The 22,111-nt window shown below is 44.4% G+C and overlaps 2 protein-coding genes across 8 annotated transcripts; both read left to right on the top strand.

Annotated features, from left to right (window-relative positions):
- The first annotated feature begins 291 nt into the window (after positions 1-291).
- Positions 292-5,865, top strand: fam76b (family with sequence similarity 76 member B). Its single transcript, XM_076751140.1, has 10 exons — positions 292-799; positions 1,964-2,028; positions 2,122-2,176; positions 2,834-2,989; positions 3,078-3,262; positions 3,416-3,466; positions 3,581-3,658; positions 3,744-3,879; positions 3,989-4,090; positions 4,725-5,865. The coding sequence occupies exons 1-10, from the start codon at positions 713-715 to the stop codon at positions 4,812-4,814; spliced, it is 1,005 nt and encodes a 334-aa protein (XP_076607255.1). The 5' UTR covers positions 292-712; the 3' UTR covers positions 4,815-5,865.
- Positions 5,866-6,645: 780 nt separating this feature from the next.
- Positions 6,646-20,624, top strand: taf1 (TAF1 RNA polymerase II, TATA box binding protein (TBP)-associated factor). 7 transcript variants are annotated; one of them, XM_076749978.1, is made up of 41 exons: positions 6,646-6,998; positions 7,353-7,467; positions 7,619-7,742; positions 7,830-7,946; positions 8,262-8,384; positions 8,519-8,760; positions 9,076-9,291; positions 9,402-9,644; positions 9,727-9,961; positions 10,142-10,249; positions 10,633-10,800; positions 10,948-11,075; positions 11,407-11,514; positions 11,694-11,867; positions 11,971-12,144; positions 12,399-12,503; positions 12,607-12,807; positions 12,890-13,031; positions 13,462-13,592; positions 13,684-13,764; positions 13,881-14,030; positions 14,124-14,243; positions 14,423-14,598; positions 14,686-14,918; positions 15,008-15,215; positions 15,724-15,889; positions 16,056-16,267; positions 16,352-16,460; positions 16,553-16,651; positions 16,765-16,942; positions 17,065-17,132; positions 17,236-17,358; positions 17,479-17,571; positions 17,695-17,779; positions 17,904-17,971; positions 18,251-18,367; positions 18,727-18,834; positions 19,003-19,098; positions 19,348-19,567; positions 19,709-19,880; positions 20,034-20,624. In XM_076749978.1, exons 2-41 carry the CDS (start codon positions 7,354-7,356, stop codon positions 20,254-20,256), a joined length of 5,958 nt encoding a protein of 1,985 aa, XP_076606093.1. In that variant the 5' UTR covers positions 6,646-6,998; position 7,353; the 3' UTR covers positions 20,257-20,624. The 7 variants fall into 7 exon arrangements, with proteins under 7 accessions (XP_076606093.1, XP_076606092.1, XP_076606091.1 ...); XM_076749977.1 differs by having other exon boundaries at positions 17,695-17,785; XM_076749976.1 differs by having other exon boundaries at positions 15,724-15,895.
- The last annotated feature ends 1,487 nt before the right edge of the window (positions 20,625-22,111 follow it).

Genomic DNA, 22,111 nt, shown 5'->3' with positions numbered 1-22,111 from the left:
TAATTACAGATATAAAAAAAAGGCACAAAACAAGGCCCACGAGGTGGAAAATAACACTCATGTGCAGCCTTTATGTGACTAAACTTTCAGTTGTTCTATTCGTTACTTAAGTGACCAAACTAGTGAAAAACTAAGGAAGTTAATAACATGATAATTCATGATGTGGGGCTGCGTTGGATGAACGCAGACACGTGATTGGCTCCGTGCATTTCAAAATGTGAATCCCGCGGATGGACGTTGTGTCGCGATAGGTTTCCTTTCTTCTTCTGGAGCCCTCAGCCACTTCCGGTTACATGACGACGACGGCGTCGATATGAAAAGAGAGAAGGAAAACAGGAAAATACCTTTCTTGGCGAGAACAGTGGAAAGTTAATATAAATAGCCAGATCCATATGAACGGGCTGCTTATATGGCCGCGTGACTAACGATTAACCTCAAGTCAGCCTGACAGGATAACGTGCGTGCAGCGAAAGATCACCGATATTTGGAGTTTATTGTTCTTCGCCTTCTCCCTCCAGCTAAGCTATTTCTGTGTTGCCCTACCTAGCCGAGCTAGCTAACGTTAGCTAACGCTGGATGCCAACACAGTGTGTGTGTGTATTTTAGTTCTCAATTAGCAAGCGGCTATAAAGGATACCGCGCCGTTAATCCGGTCAGTTTGCAGCTGGAGTCCGCTAACCTCCTCTAGCTCGGTGACATTAGTTGGGCGAGAATGGCAACGTCGGCTCTGTACGCCTGTACGAAGTGTAACCAGCGGTACCCCTTCGAGGAGCTGTCGCAGGGCCAGCAGCTGTGCAAGGTATTTCAATGTGTGAGTGTGATCGAGGATGGCTGCACACAGACAGTCCCGAGCTCAAGCAGTGTGGAAGTGTGTTATTGCCGTCTGGATGTGGCGGTGTTACAGCAAGTTAGGCTCGAGTTATGTAACAAGCTTTTAGCTTTCCAACGTGGAAACGCTAATAAAACTAATAATAACTGTAGTCCTGTTTAGTTCAGATCACACGAGCATGCTGTTCATTAAAGAGCAGTAACACCTTCATAGCACGCCTTTACCTCCTGGCTGAGCCACTGAAATAAATGCTGTTAATGTGCATAGTTGCCAACTTGTTGCTCTTATAGAGCCTCAAAGGAAGAATTGAACAGTGTTGAGCTGAGGAACAGACATCTTTTAATGGAGGGGAGGGGGGCAGTCTGGGCGCCTTGGTCCTCTAACAAGCCTTCTGTTCCCACCTCTTTTTTTTTTTTTTTTTTTTTGCTTCACTGTCATCCAGCGCTGATTCATGCATTCTATATATTTATATTTTGGGGACAGTGTTGTCACTCTGTAAGTGTCCCTCCAGCGCTGAGGAGAGTTTTTCCTCAGACAGGATCAACTGATCGACACTATAATGCAGCTACAGATGGGATTTGAAAGTACTGGAGATTGTAGAGCTGCAAAGATTAGTCAATCACTTGCCAATTATTTTTAGAATCAGTCAATCAATTTTTAGTAATTTGTTTTAAAGTCAAAATTCACTCGTTCCAGACTCTTAAATCTGGTCGCTTCGCCCCTTTATGACAGTAAACAGGATATTTTTGGGTTGTGGACAAAACAAGACATTTGGGAAACACTGATTGACATTTTACTGACCACACAACTAATCGATCAATAGAGAAAATACTGAACAGTTTAATCAACAATGAAAACAGTCATTAGTTTGAGCCCACGCTGCCCAGCCCTACTGTGATGAGGTGTTGGGCTGACTTAAGAAAAGCACTTGTACTGCACGGTGTCGTGTGCTGGTATTTCCACAGATGTTGTGACCAAGTGGTGTTCCACAGTGAGCATCAGGTTGTGCTGATATACACAACAACTTGCGAGGCAGTCTTGTTTTGCAAATGTGTCCATTGCGCAATTTATTTGTCAGCGTTTGCCGACTGACGCTCATGAGAGCTCTGGCATTCCTTTGCTTTGTCACCACAGGAGTGTCGCATCGCACATCCAATAGTGAAGTGCACATACTGCAGATCTGAGTTTCAGCAGGAGAGGTGAGATACGTGCACCCAGAGATGAAATTCAGCGTTTGTTCACGCTGCTCATGTCATTTGTTTTGGATGTGAACTCCTGTTTATTGTTTGCAGCAAAACCAATACAATCTGCAAGAAATGTGCCCAGAACGTCAAACAGTTTGGAACAGTGAGTAACAAGTTTTTCCTGTTTTTTTTTTTTTTTTTTTTTGTCTTCCCCGACGCACCTTTAACTTCAGCTGATTCAAGTTGTATTCGGTGCACTTTTGTATAAAGTCACAGTGTGGCAATTACTGGTGGTAATTCTGCATAGATGAATGTGGCTGTCTGACACTGGAGGTGAGAAACCATAATGAGTTGAGGAAAAGCTTAGGAAGCAGAAATCCACGCAGAAAAGGTGGTAGCTTATTAAATGACGACGAAATGAGGAGAAAAGCAAAAGTCCCAGGAAAATTAACAAGGAGCAAAAAGGGGAAAAAAAAACTATCAACAACAACTCTCACAACTGAGAGAGGAAGAGACTGCTGGGCTCTCCCCCCTCCTCTTCAGCACAGATTTCCAGTGACCACAAAGACACCAGCAGAGAGAGGGAAAATCCCAGTTAGAGAACATTACAAAGGTTAACACAGACCGCTCAGACAAGCATATGAACCTGGTTAATAAGCTTCATCCTGTGCCTAACTTGATCTAGGTGGCCACATGTTTTTTTTAAAAATAGCCAGTTTGTGTGCAGTAGGTGAAAGCCTGATGAGGAAATCTGGGCACGTGAAAAGGTGCAGAGGGAGCCTTTTCACACACATCATGGCGCTTTTGTCTGTCTTTACAGCCCAAACCCTGCCAGTACTGTAACATCATTGCAGCTTTTATCGGGACAAAGTGCCAGCGTTGTACTAACTCAGAGAAGAAATACGGACCTCCACAGACCTGTGAGCAGTGCAAACAGCAATGCGCCTTTGACCGCAAGGAGGAGGGCAGGAGAAAGGTACGGACTGAGCACACATCCAGTGTAATGTGACAGTGAATGTGTTAAAGGGAGCTTTATGAACTCCTGTCTCTTACCTGTCTTCCAGGTGGACGGCAAACTGCTGTGCTGGCTCTGTACCCTGTCCTACCGCCGTGTCCTGCAGAAGACCAAGGAGCAGAGGAAAGGCTTCGGCTCGTCCAACTCCTCATCCCTGAACGAGAAAGACCACCACTCCAGACCTCACCATCATCACCACCACCACCAACACAGACACAGCAGTTCTCATCACAAGTATGTCCTCCTCTGTCCCTGTTGTGCCACTCAGCCAGACTGTTGATTTCTGACAGAGGAATGAAACGTTCTGTGTGTGTTTTATGCCATTTTACGGCTATGAAAAGTAGAAAATTTGATCCAGCCAACTCACAGTTAACTTGCCTTTCACAGACTGAGTGGGAGCTTGAGTCCCGAGCAGGAGCAGGGACTGTGGAAGCAGAGGTAAACCCTTCCTTCTCATTTGAACAGACTAGTGTGATGATGGTTGAGGTTTTAGGCCCAAATTGTACATCGCCCTTGTGACTTTTTTTTTTTTTTTTTTTTTTTTTTTTGCAGCCATAAATCGTCTTCAATCCAGAAGGAGACTCCAAAGAAGAAACCAAAACTGGAGATGAAGCCATCCAACGGGGACAGGTAGGCACAGCTCTAAATTTTTTCCCCCACGTGTGGACTCACCCGTCTCAGGACCGACCTCATGCTCTTCCCTCTCTCCCATCAGTAGTTCCATCACCCAGTCAATGGATTCTGGAGGAACAGACAACTTTATTCTCATCAGCCAGCTGAAAGAGGAAGTGATGTCACTCAAGAGACTTCTGCAGCAGAGGGATCAAACCATTCTAGAGAAGGACCGAAAGGTACGTTTGTCAGCATTGCCCGACCTGCAGCGCCAATGAGCCAAAGCTAATGAGTCACTGTCGTTTGCTTTCATTTGTTTGATGTATTGATCGTTAAATTCCCCTCTAGCTTACAGAGCTGAAAGCAGACTTTCAGTACCAGGAGTCCAACATGAGGGTGAAGATGAACCAAATGGAGAAATCGCACAAAGAGGCTATGGAGCAGCAGCAGGTAGGAAAACACACGATGCTTTTGTGACAAGGTTTCTTTCCTTTTTTTCTGTTTCCACCACCATGAAACATCCTACAGCTAACAGGTGGTGTTACAAAACATCTCAAGACATACACGCTGTATTCACTGTATCAGTGTTTAATGTTGATTTGAGTGCAAATGTTCTCACATACAGACGGTGATACAACTTAAACCATATTGTGCTATCAGTCATATATTATCAGTATCTGATCATATAATCTCACTTGTGTTCCAGATATGTGCCAGTGTGATACATGTATGAGTCACTTGTTGTGTAAGGTTGTAGCCTGTTGTTATGGATACAATGTATGCGCAAGTTGAGCCATTTCCTGTCAAACTCCAAGGCGTTATTTTTTTTTAATCGCGGTTGTTGTTGTGTAAGTGTGACTCTGGCTGGCGTTTGATGCACCAAAGGTGTTTTTATCAGCAGTTGAAGGTAGCCCATGTAGCCTTTAGCACGCAGCGTCGGATGAGTCACTGCTAGCGTGTTTGCTGCCATTTTAAAATCACAGTCGTATCAGGTCAATTGTAAATCCGGCGTGTTGAGATTGCACAAATGCTTCCACTAAAGTTCAGAGCTATGCATCTAATTTTGAATTGTTTATTTCCACAGGCCAAGAACAGAGAGCTGATGAAACAAGTGGCTGCCCTCTCTAAAGGAAAAAAGTTTGACCGGACAGGAAGTTCACTGCTGCTGCCCTAACAATAGGCCGGCCAGCGGGTTACGACACAGAGCGGCTTCATTGCTGTAACACTGTGAAAGTCTCCCTCCTGTGTTTCCTCATTGCCATCAACATCGATTATTTCTTAATTGGTAAAGCCAGAGACCATGTTGTACATGGAAGTCAGTTGTTGAATCAAAGAAACCTTTCTCTAAATGTCAACTTATTTTAGATATTTTATGGCAACTTTTCCACTGGATCATAGGACGTGGCTTTGGATGGAGGATGGAGCCCTCATTTTTAACACTGCCGGGCCAAAACAAAAAGCATGGTGTGCATATGTGGATAGCATTCTGTCGACTCAGTGTATCCACTTCATTTTTATGGATGTCATGCAATTTATTTATTCGACTGTATTTCTTAGCTTTTTTTATTTCCTCACGACATACTAAGAATATCCCACGTTTTGGGGTTTTCTTCAATAGCAATTAGTTATATTTTTCTAAATTGATTGTGGAAGACAAGTTCTCCTTAGTGGAGACCCTGTGCAACTTTACAATGTATGCAAACATGGGAAGGGTGACCACTGAGCTGCTGCTCAACAGACAGCAGAGATCTCTCAGTAACAATTCATCAATCGACCAGTGAACACTTTGGAAGGCTGCCCGATTGAGAGACACCTCTCGGCTGCCCTCTTTCTCACTGTGTGACAGCTGTAGTGCTTTGCTGTTTCTCTTTAGTGGAACGATTGCAATACTGCATGACGTTACTGCCATACGCCGGTTGGCATTGTGGTCAGACTTCTCCCTCCCCCCCTCCCCCTCCTTTTAATTAGTTTTTTAAGAATCACTTGTAAATGTATTACTGGGGTCAGCCATTGTATTTAAACTATTGCTTGTATCTGTTTTAGTGAGTAAAGTATGTGTATGGTAAGGCCAGTTGAAATTAACATGTCTGTAGAAGATGCTTTTTAAAGGAACACACCTGTCACCTTGCATTATTGGACTGGTTTCATACTGTGGAGTCCAGGATCACTTTTGTACTTTTTTCCAAACCAAGTGTTTTAAAACTATTAAAACTGGCTAAACTGTTCCTGTATGTTTGTTTTTATTGACCATTTAGCTGTTGTCACTTTTAAACTTTTTAGTTTTTACCTCTACAGTTATGACAGAATGGTATTTTCTTTAGAGGTTAATTAAAGAAGTAGGATTAAACACGTAGGATTTCTAATCCTTTAAATTTAACATATTTCACATCTGGTGCTCGCAAATTGATAGCTGCGTCTCACAAGAATGAAAGCGCAGTCCTTAGGAATAATTTGTTTCTGCTGAGTTTCTGTGTTCAGTGTGAAGAAAATGTCATCCCCACTTAAATATTTACAAGAAGCACTCCTTTGGTTCAGACAGATAAGAAAAGTCACAACAAGCACAGACACGCTCTGTCCTCAGGTCTGCAATGACTGAAGGAGGTTTTCAGTGCATAACCACATTCATTAAATACTTGAGTTAAAGAATTTAATCACAAAGCATATATTTTATATTCTTTGTATATGATGTACATAGCCTCGAGAGTTTATTATATTTTGTATCTTTATATATCAAGATTTTGTCTACCTCGTGAGCTACCTGAATGTATCACTAAGGAAGGACAGCTGAGGATATTAGGCACAATGAAATAATGAAATGCACAGTGAAATGAAGCTTTTCTGAGATAATTATGGGCAGAAATTGACTAAATTTTCTCGAGGAAAGGCAAATGTTACCAGTTATGAATACTTTTAGACTGCCAAATATTATTGTGTGGATATTCCGCTTCCTTGTGGCTAACACGAGAGTTTACCACGTTACAGGGGGTGCTTGAACGCCTCACCCTGTCCATCCGGGTGATTACGCTATCCGCCAGCTAGCTAGCTGGACTAATGGTGCAGCAGTGGCCGACAGTCAGAAATAAAAACAAGTTTCTACCGAACCAGCGTGTGTAAAGACTGTATTAAATGCCTTTTGTGATTTTTCTTTTAACCTCACACAGCTGATACGGGCACACGTATAAAAGATGTTTACATAGATTTCAGTTAATGTATTAACGTTCCAAATTATTTTGTTTAGGTAACTAGCTAACTTAGCCAAGCTTAGCTGCTAATGAGCTATACTTAACATTAGCTTTCAGCAGATACAGCAAGCTGGCCAACGTTCGAGTCTATAAAATCTGAAGTCGGGTCGAAAAAGGTAAGTGTATGATGCATCTCTAACATGTTTAAGACTTTGTTTTCATCACATGGCTAGCGAGCTAGCTGATGTTAGCGAACGCAACCAGCTAACGCTGCGCTCCATTACAGTAAAGATAACTTTATTGCGTTTTACTGTCACAAATCTTCAGCAGTTTATTGTTCCCACATATTTTTTGATGCTTTGAAAAGAATGAATAACTTGACCGAAACAGGCTGTAACGTTAGGTGATAATGGTTGCATTGCTCTTGCAACCTCATTCAAGGATCACAGTGATGTCTCCCACTGAAGTTACAGGTCACTCAGGAAAAGAAGATGAATCGAATGCCTAAATTGTTAATGTTACCCATGTAGGATGTCCGACTCCGACAGTGACGAGGACCAAGATCGCCCTTTCTCTCTAACTGGCTTCCTCTTTGGAAATATCAACGAAGATGGACAGCTTGAGGATGACAGCGTTCTGGACAATGTGGGTGTTTATAGATAGCTTTTATGCTTTATGGTGGAAATGATATACAACAGTGTTTTCTATGATTAACTATTAGAACTGTGCCAGCTGCCTGTTTTCACTGCTTATTTCAACTTTCTGTCCTATTCCCACCTCTTTTTCCTCACCCCAGGAGTCCAAAAAGCATTTGGCTGGTTTGGGTACTCTGGGTCTGGGCTCGCTCATTACAGAGATCACTGCCAATGAAGAGGATGATCAACAGGAAAGCAGAGATTCTGGTGGTGTGGATGCTGAAGGTTAGGATGAATACACATAAAGCGTCTTTGCAGTAGTTTAGCCAGGAACAGGATGGAGTGACATTTTCAATATCTCTCCTCATCCAGGTTGGGTGAAAAGCACTGAAGATGCAGTTGATTATTCTGACATCAGTGAGGTCGCTGAGGATGAGACAAAGAAGTACCGTCAGGCCATGGGGTCTTTGCAGCCCAGCAGGAAAACAGGTGATCATCTTACAGCTCCTTCAGCCCAGTTTAGACCAAAGATTCCCAACGACACAAAATGATTTTAGAAGTTTGCAGGAAAATGTTGCAGCGGTGCAAACTGTCCCCTCTCTGCTCCACTCATATTCACCATCACTCTGCCAGTCTCTCTCATCTCTCTCTGTCCCTGAACTACACACTCTTTGTACACATTGTTTATGTTTTCCCAATTTCATCAAAACTAGAAATGCAGCTGTAGCAAGTAACCCACTATCATTATTCTCATTCATATTTTAAGATGCTAAAAATTAGATTTTTTTCTAATTCCTTACTTAGATGATGAGGATGATTATGATGCAGATTGCGAGGATATTGATTCTAAGCTAATGCCTCCTCCACCACCACCAAGTCTTCCTACATCAGCTAAGAAAGAGGAACCCTCCCCTCAGACCACTAATGGTAAGGACATGTATACTCAGAGTTAGTCCCTAAAATCAATTGTAATTCAGGCTGGGTTCAAGTATTTTAGATCAAAATTTTCTGAAGATAACGTGTGATTGTCTTTCCTGCTGCTTCGTTGTCTCTCCTCACAGTTGGGGAAGAGGGTGATGGCATCATCCTTCCCTCCATCATTGCGCCATCTTCTACGGGTGATAAGGTTGACTTCAGCTCCTCCTCAGACTCTGAGTCAGAAACTGATCGTCCCTGCCAGGGCTTGGGGTCTGGAGGCCCCCCAGATAGGCTCAACCTCCCTCTTGCTGGGATCATGCAGAAAGATGCTGCCAAAGCCCTGCCAGGTGTCACAGAGCTCTTCCCAGAGTTCAGGCCTGGAAAGGTAAAGCATCTTTAAGGCCCTGTGATTTCTGTGATTCAGAAAACTCAGAAAATAAATGGAATCATGGAATTTCAAAATAAAAAGCCCCTTCTGATGACAAAGTGTGCTTAAATGTGAAACACAGAAAAATTAAAGACAGAAAAATTTAAATAGAAAGCACAGAATTTGTTTATTAATTGAATTTGTCAATGAAAACAGATTTCATACGGCTTTACAGGCACTGTCCTGAGCTGAAATATGTCCTTCCACATGCTGAATGTTTATTTTAGTCATCATTTTAAAATGAAGGGTTCACTGATACCCACTGTCCACCAGGTTCTTCGCTTCTTGCGGCTGTTTGGTCCTGGAAAAAACATGCCGTCAGTTTGGAGGAGTGCCCGCAGGAAGAAGAAGCGGAAGCACCGAGACCCTCAGCCTGGGACACCTCCTCCAGAAGGAGAGCCCACAGAGCAAAGCCAGGAGAAGAAGTCTGGATGGATTTGTGAGCATGCAGCCCCTCCACCCCCAGAACAGTGTCTCTCTGATGATGAGGTAACTCTTTCAGTGTTATGAGCTACTGTAGGCTCTCATAATGCAAGCTGGTTGTAATGTGTCATATGTCATTGCATCCAGCACTTGACACCTTTCTCTCTGCCATCCAGATAACCATGATGGCTCCAATAGAATCTAAGTTCTCACAAACTTGTGGTGATGGAGACAAGGAAGCAGAGTCCCGACCTAAAGTAGCAGAATGGAGATATGGTCCAGCCCAGCTCTGGTACGACATGCTCGGTGTCTCTGAGGACGGAAGCAACTTTAACTACGGCTTCAAGCTAAAAGACAAGAACTCCAGTGAGGCTGAGAAGCAAGACACGCCTTTAGAAATAACTGAGAGCGCACCTGAGGTATGCAGACATTAACATCTGTAGCCATAACATGACAATTGTACTGATTTTGTCGCTGATATTGTGCATATTGCATCTCTAGTTTCTGAGGCAAGACAGTGATGCCGAAGATGATGATAATGAAGATGGAGATAAGAATAAACAAGCCCTTGAGAACGAAGTCTTCCTGATGGTCACTCAGCTGCAATGGGAGGACGATATTATCTGGAACGGGGAGGAAGTAAAACACAAGGGCACCAAGACTCAGCGAGCCAGCCTGGCGGGGTGGCTGCCCTCGAGCATGACCCGCAATGCCAACGCTTATAATGCTCAGCAGGGTGAGACAGGAGGAAAAATACAGAAGTAAATCTTGCAAATAGCATACTTTACCCAGATGATGTTTACACAACCTGAAGGACATCATAGACATTGTATGAGCGTACAGGGATAATTGATGGTGGAGCAGCATGTGGTAATATTTCATGTGCCTAAAAGAATTAATCAGTTTAATCTCACAGGTCTGACAAGAAGTAATTCCCAGCTGGTGCCACCTACACCTCCACCCATGCCCAAAGCATCTTCAATTTCTGGCTCTAAGCGGGAAAAAAACAGCCACGATAATCAAGGTGAGTTTATTTGTTGGTCGCAATACAAACTAGAACGGCACTCGAGCGCAGACCTCCGCCAAGGCCAATAGTCCAGTCTTCTATCATACACAAATCTGCAAGCACAAACTTAACCATATTATTTCTTGTTCTCGTGAAGAATAAAGTTTGAACATTTTACCTTAATATCTCTGTTGGAGTTCAATGCAGACTGTTGACATTTAGGTGTATTTACGTTTCCCATGAAACCACTGTCCTTGAATGCTCTGTAACAACCTGCCCTCTGTATGAAGTCTGAGCATGTGTCGATTACTGGTACCCGCCAATGTGTATTGTAGTATAGAGTCATGTCCTCAAGCTAAATTCTCATTTTCTGTATTGTCTTTGTTTTTGTCCCACCCCAGCCTCTCAGGAAGAAGACTCCCCCTGGTTCTCCATTTTCCCCATTGACAATGAGGAGTTAGTGTACGGACGTTGGGAAGATAACATCATCTGGGATGACCAGGAGATGGATCACTTGCTCACACCACCAGTTCTTACATTGGACCCTAATGATGAAAATATCATCCTAGGTGAGGGGCATGTAGACCAGCATTGCGAAGACTGTGGGGAATCTGCATTATTGGTGCAAATTATGGGTACACGCCATACTTTTCATGAAGCTAAACATGTTTTCATTTTTAGTCTGCTAACAAGCTACACACTGATGTTTCTTGCAGAAATTCCAAATGAAAAGGAGGAGATGACTTCCCACTCTCCATCAAAGGAGAATAAGAAGGAAACAGCAATCAAAAAGAGCCGCATCCTGCTGGGGAAGACTGGGGTGATTAAAGATGAGCCACAGCAGGTACGCTGCCTCATCAGGGCAGGCGAAGACGCACCTTTGATTATATGAAAAGACAGATTTCAGGGTCTGCGTCTTCAGTGGAGTTGTGGACAGAAACAGAAAATGGTAAAATATGTGTCTAATAAGGAAGATCAAGGCAGCATAATGAAGGAGCAGGTGTGGTGAAATGAAGTTAACACAATACTTGTGCCTGAGGCTCCAAAATATGATTATGCGGAGCAGTAGCTGTGAAATGTGGTATTTTAACAATTCAGTTGAAATGTAGAAAGCTAGATAGGTAGCTTTCAATGGCATTACTTAAAGTGGAAAACTGTGGTTTGTCTCAACTCAGAACATGTCCCAGCCTGAAGTGAAAGACCCCTGGAACCTCTCCAATGATGAGTTCTACTATCCTAAACAGCAAGGCCTGAGGGGGACCTTCGGTGGCAACATCATTCAGGTACGCACTCAATAAATGCTAGAAAGATAAAGCTGACAGGACATGATCATCCAGGAGATGCTTTGATTTGTAAGTGACACAAAAAAATGTGACAGAATCCTGCCACATCATCTAGAGCAGAGGCAGCTGAGGTCTAGAAAGGCGTGTCATTTGATCTATATTTTCTGTCCTCATAACAGCACTCCATCCCGGCTCTGGAGCTGAGGCAGCCCTTCTTCCCCACTCACATGGGGCCCATGAAGCTGCGCCAGTTTCATCGTCCGACTCTGAAGAAGTACTCATTTGGAGCTTTGGCTCAGCCAGGGCCCCACGCTGTCCAGCCGCTGCTCAAACACATAAAGAAGAAGGCCAAGGTGGAGCCCTGCTCAAAACAAGCATTATCACTCTGTTAACATTCAGTTTGTAGTGTTCTGACCAGGGGTGTACTGAGTGGATGTTTGTTTATTTTGAGTGTAGATGCGAGAGCAGGAGCGACAGGCATCAGGAGGAGGGGACATGTTCTTCATGCGCACCCCACAGGACTTGACAGGCAAAGATGGAGATCTGATCCTGGCAGAGTACAGTGAGGAATACGCCCCTCTCATCATGCAGGTTGGCATGGCCACCAAGATCAAGAACTACTACAAAAGGGTGAGCCTAGTCTTTGCTTTCCACTCATCATCTAAATGTAAATATATTGTTTTTGTTTGTCTAATAGTGGAGCCTTTGTAAAGTAATTTTAATTGTCATGTTTATTTTAATTTGCAGAATGTTTTTCATTCTGGTGTAAATTTCAGATCATCAGATTCAACTTAATGAAACTTGCAGATCCCAAATGTTGTGCTTGTCACTTGTTTGTTGGATGGCGTCAAAACACATAATTGCTTTGTTACTGTGTTCCTCAGAAACCTGGAAAGGATCCTGGAGCACCTGACTGTAAATATGGAGAGACTGTGTACTGCCACACGTCCCCTTTCCTGGGTTCTTTGCATCCTGGACAGTTGCTCCAGGTCAGCAATGTCACAGTCAAAGATTCAGTGTTGAGATGAGATAAATATGAACGCTGGTCTGTTGTTGTGGAAAACCCTGAGACTCTATGTCTTTTTCTCTTAGGCGTTTGAAAACAACCTTTTCCGTGCTCCGATCTACCTGCACAAGATGCCAGAGACTGATTTCTTGGTTCTACGAACGCGACACGGGTACTACATTAGAGAGATTGTGGACATTATTGTGGTTGGTCAGGAGTGCCCATTGTTCGAAGTTCCAGGACCAAACTCCAAACGAGCCAACACTCACATCAGAGACTTCCTACAGGTGTGTTTATCTGCCTGAGCTCTCCCACAAACCTGAGCCGCTGTTGTCGCAAATGCTCAACTGTCTCATCCGTATTCTGCAGGTGTTCATTTACCGCTTGTTCTGGAAGAGCAAGGATCGGCCCCGGAGAATCCGCATGGAGGATATAAAGAAAGCTTTCCCCTCTCACTCGGAGAGCAGCATCAGGAAACGACTAAAACTCTGCGCTGACTTCAAGCGTACAGGTAGAGCAGGCTCAGCGGTTTACTCTGCGCCCTGTATGTGCACCACTCAGTGATCATAATCATTTGTTGGACTAATCTTTAGCCCAGCTGTGTTATAGCAGGACAATGTTGATGTTATAAACAGTGCAGTTTGAAGCTGCAGGAGCTCAACCATGTGTGCCTTGAACTGACAGACAGGAATCTGTGTAGGGAAAGAGCTTTTTATGCCTACTGCGGATTTTACTGCAGAGGTAAGATGTAGTCTAAGGATGGCACACAGGGCATAAATGTTTAGCATTTACTTCATTGAGTCATGGTTTTCTACAAACATGTATCTGTAATGGAAACTCTGATGAGGACAAGATTGTGATCTTTGCGTATAATACTGCATTCTTTAATCTAGAATAAGGCTGCGGGTAAGAGAACATGTCTAACAGTGTCTTCATGCCAGGGATGGACTCCAACTGGTGGGTGCTGAAGCCTGACTTTAGACTGCCTACAGAGGAGGAGATCAGGGCCATGGTGTCTCCAGAGCAGTGCTGCGCTTATTATAGCATGTTGGTGGCAGAGCAGAGACTCAAGGTAACAGGGTTTTCCTCGAAATCAGTTCAGATGGGTAAGACAAGTGGGTGCTGTGGCGCAGTTTCATTGCAAGTTATGTTACCCCTTTTAGGACGCTGGATACGGTGAGAAGTCCTTCTTTGCTCCAGAAGAGGAGAACGAAGAGGACTTTCAAATGAAGATTGATGATGAGGTATTGATCTGAGTGCTCCCTCATAATGAAGCCAAGTGTTCCAGACCTGAGATAACTAAAAAAAAAAAAAAACCCTTCAGATGTAAACTGTGCTGATCCTGTCTCACACACCTTAGGTGCGGACTGCTCCTTGGAACACAACAAGAGCCTTCATTTCTGCCATGAAGGGGAAATGTTTGTTGGAGGTCACAGGTGTGGCTGACCCCACAGGCTGTGGAGAGGGTTTCTCCTACGTCAAAGTGCCCAACAAGCCCACCCAACAGAAGGTCTGATCACGTAAAGCAAACGTCTGACACCCCATGCTCTGCTTTGTGTGAGTATAGAGAGTGAAGTCTTTGTTGCCCTGTGCGGTTTTTCAGGATGACAAAGAGCCACAGCCTGCCAAGAAGACGGTGACGGGGACAGACGCTGACCTGAGGAGACTCTCGCTAAAGAATGCCAAGCAGCTGCTGCGCAAGTTCGGTGTTCCAGAGGAGGAGGTAAGGCCACAGTGATATGCTCCTGTGGGACATGTCTTATTTACTCGACATGGGACATCTGCAAAAACTTCGTTAGTGGACACAAATGCGAGAAAGGCCCGTGGATTTGCTTTGAGGGTGGGGTTTTTTCACCTTATCTTTCAGGCTTGTTCAATTGCTTGTGTCTTTGTGTGTGTCAGATCAAGAAGCTCTCACGCTGGGAGGTGATTGATGTGGTGAGAACCATGTCCACAGAGCAGGCGCGTTCAGGCGAGGGACCCATGAGCAAGTTTGCCAGAGGCTCTCGTTTCTCCGTAGCCGAGCACCAGGAGCGCTACAAGGAGGAGTGCCAGAGGATCTTTGACCTGCAGAACAAGTGAGGCTCTTATTTAGGTTTATATGTTATTCAGGATTCTGTCTGAACATCCCTTGAGTCCTTTTCCTTGTTGCACCTCCACCACAGAGTGTTAGAGTCGACAGAGGTGCTCTCCACAGACACAGACAGCAGCTCGGCAGAGGACAGTGACTTTGAGGAGATGGGGAAGAACATTGAGAACATGCTGCAGAACAAGAAGACCAGCTCCCAGCTTTCCCGTGAGAGGGAGGAGCAGGAGAGAAAGGAGCTGCAGAGGATGCTGATGGGCGAGGAGAGCGATCGTGACAACAAGGGACGGAAGGAGCGGCGTAAAGGCTTGTGTGAGTCTGTGTTTCTGACAGAGTGCGCTGGGGATATATCCACATTAGCGTGTCTCTAACTGTAAGCTTTACTTCCCTTCACTCTATAGCCAGCTCCTTATCCACCAGCTCCCACAAGGACGATGACACGTCCTCCGTCACCAGCCTAAACTCCTCGGCCACAGGGCGGCGACTCAAGATCTATCGCACCTTCAGGGATGAGGACGGCAAGGAATATGTCCGCTGCGAGACAGTACGCAAGGCTTCAGTCATCGACGCCTACACCAGGATCAGAACCACCAAGGATGATGAATTCATGTGAGTCTGTCACTGATCAAACAGTGAGCCGTCTCGTCTCACAGTGGGTATTTGATCCCGTCGGTCTGTTTTGTAACCACGGCATCTGTACGGCTTGTTGGTGATTGTTGCTTGATGATAATGCCATAGTTCAAAAACTGATTTTGAAAAGTCTGCTCTGCTACTTTTATCATTCTTTCAGTACTTTTTTTGATTAGTATGCAAATAAGTTTTGATGCAGCTGCACACAGCATACTTTTTAAAACACCCAGTTAAATGTTAAATTAGTGCTTCTCTATATAAATATGCTTGCTAAAAAGTCTGGCTTGTTAATAGTGAAGCATTTAATGTGAAGCAGCAGGTCAGCCTAATGTCACTGGATTCTCTGTGGTGGAGATGAATGGAGCTCATTAAAGAGAACGCCAGAGAGCTTACTTTGTAGAGACGCCACATCATTAGATTCATGTCATGATCACAACTGAACCAGTGAATGCTAAACAGCCGATACTGTGCATCTTTGTGACTGCAGACGAAAGTTTGCCCTCTTTGATGAGCAGCACCGAGAGGAGATGAGGAAGGAGCGCCGGCGTATTCAGGAGCAGCTGAGGAGACTGAAGAGAAACCAGGAGAAAGACAAGATCAAGGGACCTCCAGAGAAGAAGGCCAAGAAGGTCAAAGAGAGACCAGACCTCAAGGTAAAAGTAAGCCTGCTGATTTCGTACTATACTCTTACTTTTTCCTCACCAGCTCTTTGGTGCCCAGTTAAATGCAAACCTATAGCAGTATGCTTTCCATTGATATCATCATAGGGCACAGGCAAATTATTTGTCATGTTCCTTAATGTTTGCCTCTTTTCGCTAGCTAAAGTGCGGAGCGTGTGGAGCCATCGGACACATGAGGACCAACAAGTTCTGCCCGCTGTACTATCAGACCAACGCCCCGCCTTCTAACCCAGTCGCCATGACAGAGGAGCAGGAGGAGGAGCTGGAAAAGACCGTCATCCACAACGACAACGAGGAGCTGATCAAGGTCGAGGGTACCAAGATCGTGCTGGGCAAACAGCTCATTGAGAGGTAGCGGACTGTCCTCGTTCCTCCTCCCTTAACATTATCAGAGATAGTATGAGCTGCACCCTTACAATTTTATTCTTCCTACAGTGCTGATGAGGTGCGCCGAAAGTCTTTAGTGCTCAAGTTCCCCAAGCAACAGCTCCCACCAAAGAAGAAGAGACGTGTAGGCAGCGCTGTGCACTGTGACTACCTCAATGTAAGCAGTATTGTACAGCTTGTTCCAGCACATTTTGAACTGAGAGACCTTTTCGATGATCTTTTACACTTTCTTTCTTTGAATATCCGTAGAAACCACACAAGGCCATCCACCGCAGACGCACTGACCCCATGGTCACCTTGTCTTCTGTGTTAGAGAGCATCATCAATGACATGCGGGATCACCCCAACGTAAGATCTCTCAGGCACACACTCCCTCATCCACCACAGCGTTTCAGTGTTCCTGCTCACCCCTTTCACTGCTCTGCTGTCTCATCGTTACTCCCTCTGCCTCTTCTGTGTAGACATATCCCTTCCACACACCCGTTAATGCCAAGGTCGTGAAGGACTATTATAAGATCATCACGCGGCCCATGGACCTGCAGACGCTGAGGGAGAATGTACGGAAGCGGATGTACCCGTCAAGGGAGGAGTTCCGTGAAGCGGTGGAAGTTATCGTCAAAAACAGCGCCACCTACAATGGTAAAGTCATGAGAGCATGTTTATCTCTTGAAAACAGACTCAGGTCTTGCTCTGGTTTCAGTTAGACTTTCAGTTTAAACCCACATCAAAGTGTTAAGACGCCTCTGTTTTTGTGCCGACAGGTGCGAAACATCCAATAACACAGGTCGCACAGTCCATGCTGGACCTGTGCGATGCAAAACTGAAGGAGGTGAGAGTTCATGTGTTTTGTCTTGTTTCACATATTCCTGCCCTCTTGCCAATTTCCACATAAAACATTAAACCTGTGTGTGCGTGTGCATGTGTGTGTGCAGAAGGAGGACAGGCTGGTGAGGCTGGAGAAAGCCATCAACCCCTTGCTGGACGATGACGATCAGGTGGCCTTCTCCTTCATCCTGGACAACATCGTGACCCAGAAAATGATGCTGGTTCCTGATGTGAGTCGTCCTTTTTTCTTCTATTTTCTTAACTCACTTAATTAGAGAGCAGTGATAAGATCATGTGCAGAAAAAGTTAATGATCTGCTTGTGTTTTTTTGATTCCTCCCTTCACTGCAGTCATGGCCGTTTCACCATCCTGTCAACAAGAAGTTTGTGCCTGATTATTATAAGGTCATCGTTAACCCCATGGATCTGGAGAGCATCCGCAAGGTGAGTCATACAAGGGGTCAACCTCGAACCAGACGTATTCATTTATATTTCAGATATCAGCAATACAAAGAAGCTCAACCGAAAATATGCCTCTGTGTGTATTTGTATGTCATGGTTCAACAGAACATCTCCAAACACAAATACCAGAACCGAGACGCGTTCCTGTCAGATGTCAGCCACATCCACACCAACAGTATAAAGTACAACGGTAAAGGTGTTATCATCACTGTTATCGTTCCTCTGAGGATGGTCTTTTTGAAAACTGCCAGAACTACAGTTCTATAGTAAAGCTGTTGTTTGAAGCCAAAATACTCTTTGTGTGTCTTTCACAGGCCCAGACAGTCCTTACACCAAAACAGCCCTGGAGATCGTCAATGTGTGCAAGCAAACCCTGGCAGAGGTATTTTGAGTCTGAGGCTTTTGCATATTATTAGAGCAGATGCAAAACAATGCTGGGAACAGTGTGAAGGCATTTTTAATAACGCAACTTTATAGCAAGCCTTCATCTAATGAGTGGTTATCCCTCCTGGTTGGTACAGAAAATAGTTTAAAAAGCATATACTGGCAGGTAAACTTACAGAGGGGTTTACTTGAAATATAGTGACACATTTATTATCTATTTCTTTGAGCGGGAAAAACACCAGTCAGTGTTATAATGGCCTGTTTTTGTGCCTTGTAGTATGATGAGCACTTGACCCAGTTGGAGAAGGACATCTCTACTGCTAAAGAAGCAGCTCTCGATGCCGCAGACTTGGAGTGTCTGGACCCAATGACGCCTGGACCGTACACACCGCAGGTAGGAGAGCCGCCAGAGCCCCCTTTTTATTTACTAGCTTGGCAGATGGTGGTTTCCTGGGTATCTTGCGACGCTGACAATTGGCTTTAGGCCTCCGGCTGTTTGTAACGTGCCACACCGGGTAGTCTCAGCTTTCCTCCTTGCAGTCGTCTCCTCGCCACACCTTGTAGTGCTCCCAGCCCTTGTATTTCTTTGCTCGTTCTCTGCACTAACTCTTTTCCAGACTTTCACGTTTCATCTCCACAATCTAGTTTCCTCACTTTAGCGTCTCATTTCTCCCACCCAATCTTTCTCCTTCGCTCCTGCCGTCCTGTCCTGTTTCTCCGTATGTGTGTGCCGCTCTGTGTGGTGTTGGCCAGCCTGCTGATCTGTTTGACAGCGGGGCTTCAGGGAGTCTGCCCAGAGAGACCAGCAGCCTTTTCTCTGAGGGACCTCTAGTGGTTGCTCCAGAGAAGAGAGGGGGGCAGGTATGGAGAGAGACAGAAATAAGGCTTGCAACCACATGCCACCCCTCCTCAAACTATCCTCAGAGCCACCTTTCTCACACTAGAACATTACAGATAACCTTACAGTGTAAACTGAGAGTAGTTCTTTTGCTTCTGTTGTTCTCAGACTTTTATCCTTTTTCCCCTCAGGGTCGCCACCTTCGAAGACCTGGAGAGGAGGAGTCAGATGTGGACATTGAGGGCTTTGAGGAGGAAGATGACGGCAAACCCAAGACTCCCGCTCCTGTAAGAAAGCCAGATTTACTGATTCACTGCTGTACATTTACATATTTATGCAAGTAACTACTGTATATCAGAGTTGATTAAATGTTCACATCATGCCATTACCGTAGCCTAAAATGACCATTTAACATCATTGTAGTTGGGTGGCCTGATTCAGCTGAGATGTGGTTTTGTCAATAATTTTCTTTTTCATTTTTCATTTTCATTTCATTTTATTTACCTACGAGTAATTTGTCTACCCTCTCCTTTTAGGCAGAGGATGCAGATGGAGATCTAGAGGACGAAGATGATGAAGAGGAGATGTTGCTGCCAATTCGCAGGCGGGTGCATGACCAGGAGGAAGAAGAGGAGGAGGAAGAAGAGGACGGGAGGTCCAACCGGCCAGCCCAAGCCAGCGTTCTGTACCAGGACCTGCTCATGTCTGACGGAGAGGATGATGCCAGCGAAGAGGAAGGCGACAACCCTTTCTCCTGTAAGTCCACCCTCAGCACCGAGCGCAGTCACAGCTGTACGGAAGAATAAAGCAACCTAAAAAGGAAAAAATACAAATGCGTGAATGTAGAATATATTGTGCTGCACATGTTCACACGTTGCCGTCGTGTGTCCCCTTCAGCCATACACCTGTCAGAGAGTGGTAGCGACTCTGACAGAGAGCTGGATGTGCGACCTGCACCTCCACGGAGAGCCCAAGAGACGGCTCGCATGGGTATGGAGCAGGACGAGAGCATGATGTCATATGAAGGGGACGTGCCTGATGAGCACCACATGGAGGACAGCAACGTCAGGTACAACTGGCCGAGGAGCCAATAATACTCAGTGTTATTATATAACAGTACTCAAGAAGTACTTCCACCATGTTTCACCAGTGGAACAGTTTTAATGTGAAGTAGCAGCAGCAGGAAATGTTGTATCTGCAGTAACTTATGCATCTGTTGCAGTTACGGCAGTTACGAGGAGACAGAGAGCCGGAGTCAGCTGCAGCCCTCCAGCATGGGAAACGGAGAAGACTACGGCATCAGCGAGGAGGAGGAGGAAGATGAAGAAGATGAAGCGCGGAGGAGAGGCCCAGCTGTGCTCTCCCAGGTCCAGCTGAGTGAAGACGAGGAGAGCGAAGAGTTCAGATCTATAGGAGGAGACAGCGACATGGACTCTGACAACTAGCTCAGTTTTCTTTCTCTCTTTTTTTAAGAAGCAGCATCAAGAAAACATTGTTTATAATCCCAGTTTTAAAACTGAGAAAGAGATTTCTCAGGATTATGTTTTGTACATTGTCTTATTCTGTAAATGATGGTTCATGTTTCTGGCTTCTGCCTGTACCTGCAGTGAAGGATACAACAGAGCAGATTGTAAATTTAAGTTTGCCTTTTACATGTTGAGTGAATATTATGATGGATCTTGACATGGTGGTGTGTGTTCAGCTCTTTCGTCCATTTTCACTCATTCATATTGTGCACTCACAAATAGTTAAGCAACTCAGTTGATTACGCCCAACTGATTGACTCCAAAATAAACATATTGAAGATTAACAATCAACTCTTTCTTTAAAAATATAGCATCGATATTTCTCCTTCCTGTCTGCTTCAGACGTGTCCTTACATTGAAAGGAAAAAGATATTACTCGGGACAAGCTGAGTTTATTTACATATAATAATTACAGATGCTTTGTGTGCAGGTGAGGTCACAAACCACAAGGTTCATATCGCCTCAGCAAACAAAAGATTACAAGGTCCAACATGACTGGGCTGGGTTATATGATTTTATTTATTGTGGTCAGTGGTTGGAAATCATGCACAGGTGTAAGTCATCTCATTAAAGGCTCCATTTTATTTAGGTGAGCCTATTTTAAAGCCCTGGTGTTATGCCAACTGATTAATCCTATTTTTTTGTAAGGTGAACTCTTCAAGTTGCATTTTTCTGTCTGACCAACAGTCCAAAACCCAAACATATGTTATCAATACAGTGGGAGACTATACGGTAGTTTTGTCAAGTGAAAAGTAACTAGCCAATTTCCAAATACTAAATGTATTTTCTAAACTAGTATAACTATAACATTTACTCAATGACGTCCTTAAACGATGCATTTGTGCTGCACGTAGAGCGCGTTAAAGGATCCCATTCAGACTCAAAAAGCAGATGAGATCAAAGAGAGCTGAACAGAAACTGACTGTTGATAGATGTGTTATGAATCAGAGGAAAGCTGAAAACCACAGCAGTGGATGTCAGGTGACAGGCTGAATAAGAGAAATGTGAGAGAAGTTACATCTACTTGACCTATAAACATCTAAAATCGTTTCCCCTTAAATAATCATGCCAGTAGGCCACTGAAGGATAACTACATGTCAAGTGCTCAAACTGTACTTTGCAGAGTATTCAAGTAGTTCAGGTGATGAATTTAAAAAAAGTTTGGGAAACAGTTGAAACTGCGATGCATCGGCTGGGTTAGACTATCATCTGTCAGCAAAATGTAGCCCCCATCACAGGAGTGCAGGAAGAAACTGCAACGAAACCACACCTCTATCTCTTAATAAGGAGCACTCTACCTGTCATGCACAGGTCAGCTGATTTGTTTTACTTGACATTAAAAAGACATGCAAAACATAGTCACTGAAAATGTTGAGGATAACAGTCAAGTTAAAGGGTGACTTATTAGCATCGTGGTCCTCTTTCCAGGAGGGCATGGGTAGCACTACATGCATAGGCACGCATGTCCACCTGTTACATCCATATATAGATACATGCACACAAACACCCAGCAAAGTGTCCTCCAAACACACATAGCTACAAGCATAAACACCCATGCCGACACCCACATACATTTCTGAGTATTATAACCTGCACACTTCCTGTCTCTGCCTCAGAACTGCAGAAATCTGTTCTGCAATCAGCTGCACTAAAGTGAAGACTGACTGCATTCAGACCAGCACTGAAATCTACACGAATCCCTTTAATGACCTACGCAGATAAACTTTGAATTCCTCACTTTGTGAAACCAGACATATTCTGTTCAGTGTTGGGA

Source organism: Chaetodon auriga, chromosome 15, assembly GCF_051107435.1.
Source record: "Chaetodon auriga isolate fChaAug3 chromosome 15, fChaAug3.hap1, whole genome shotgun sequence".
In the NCBI taxonomy this organism is placed as follows: Eukaryota; Metazoa; Chordata; class Actinopteri; order Chaetodontiformes; family Chaetodontidae; genus Chaetodon; species Chaetodon auriga.
The sequence above is the reverse complement of the archived record's forward strand: the minus strand, read 5'-3'. Positions and strand labels throughout refer to the sequence as shown.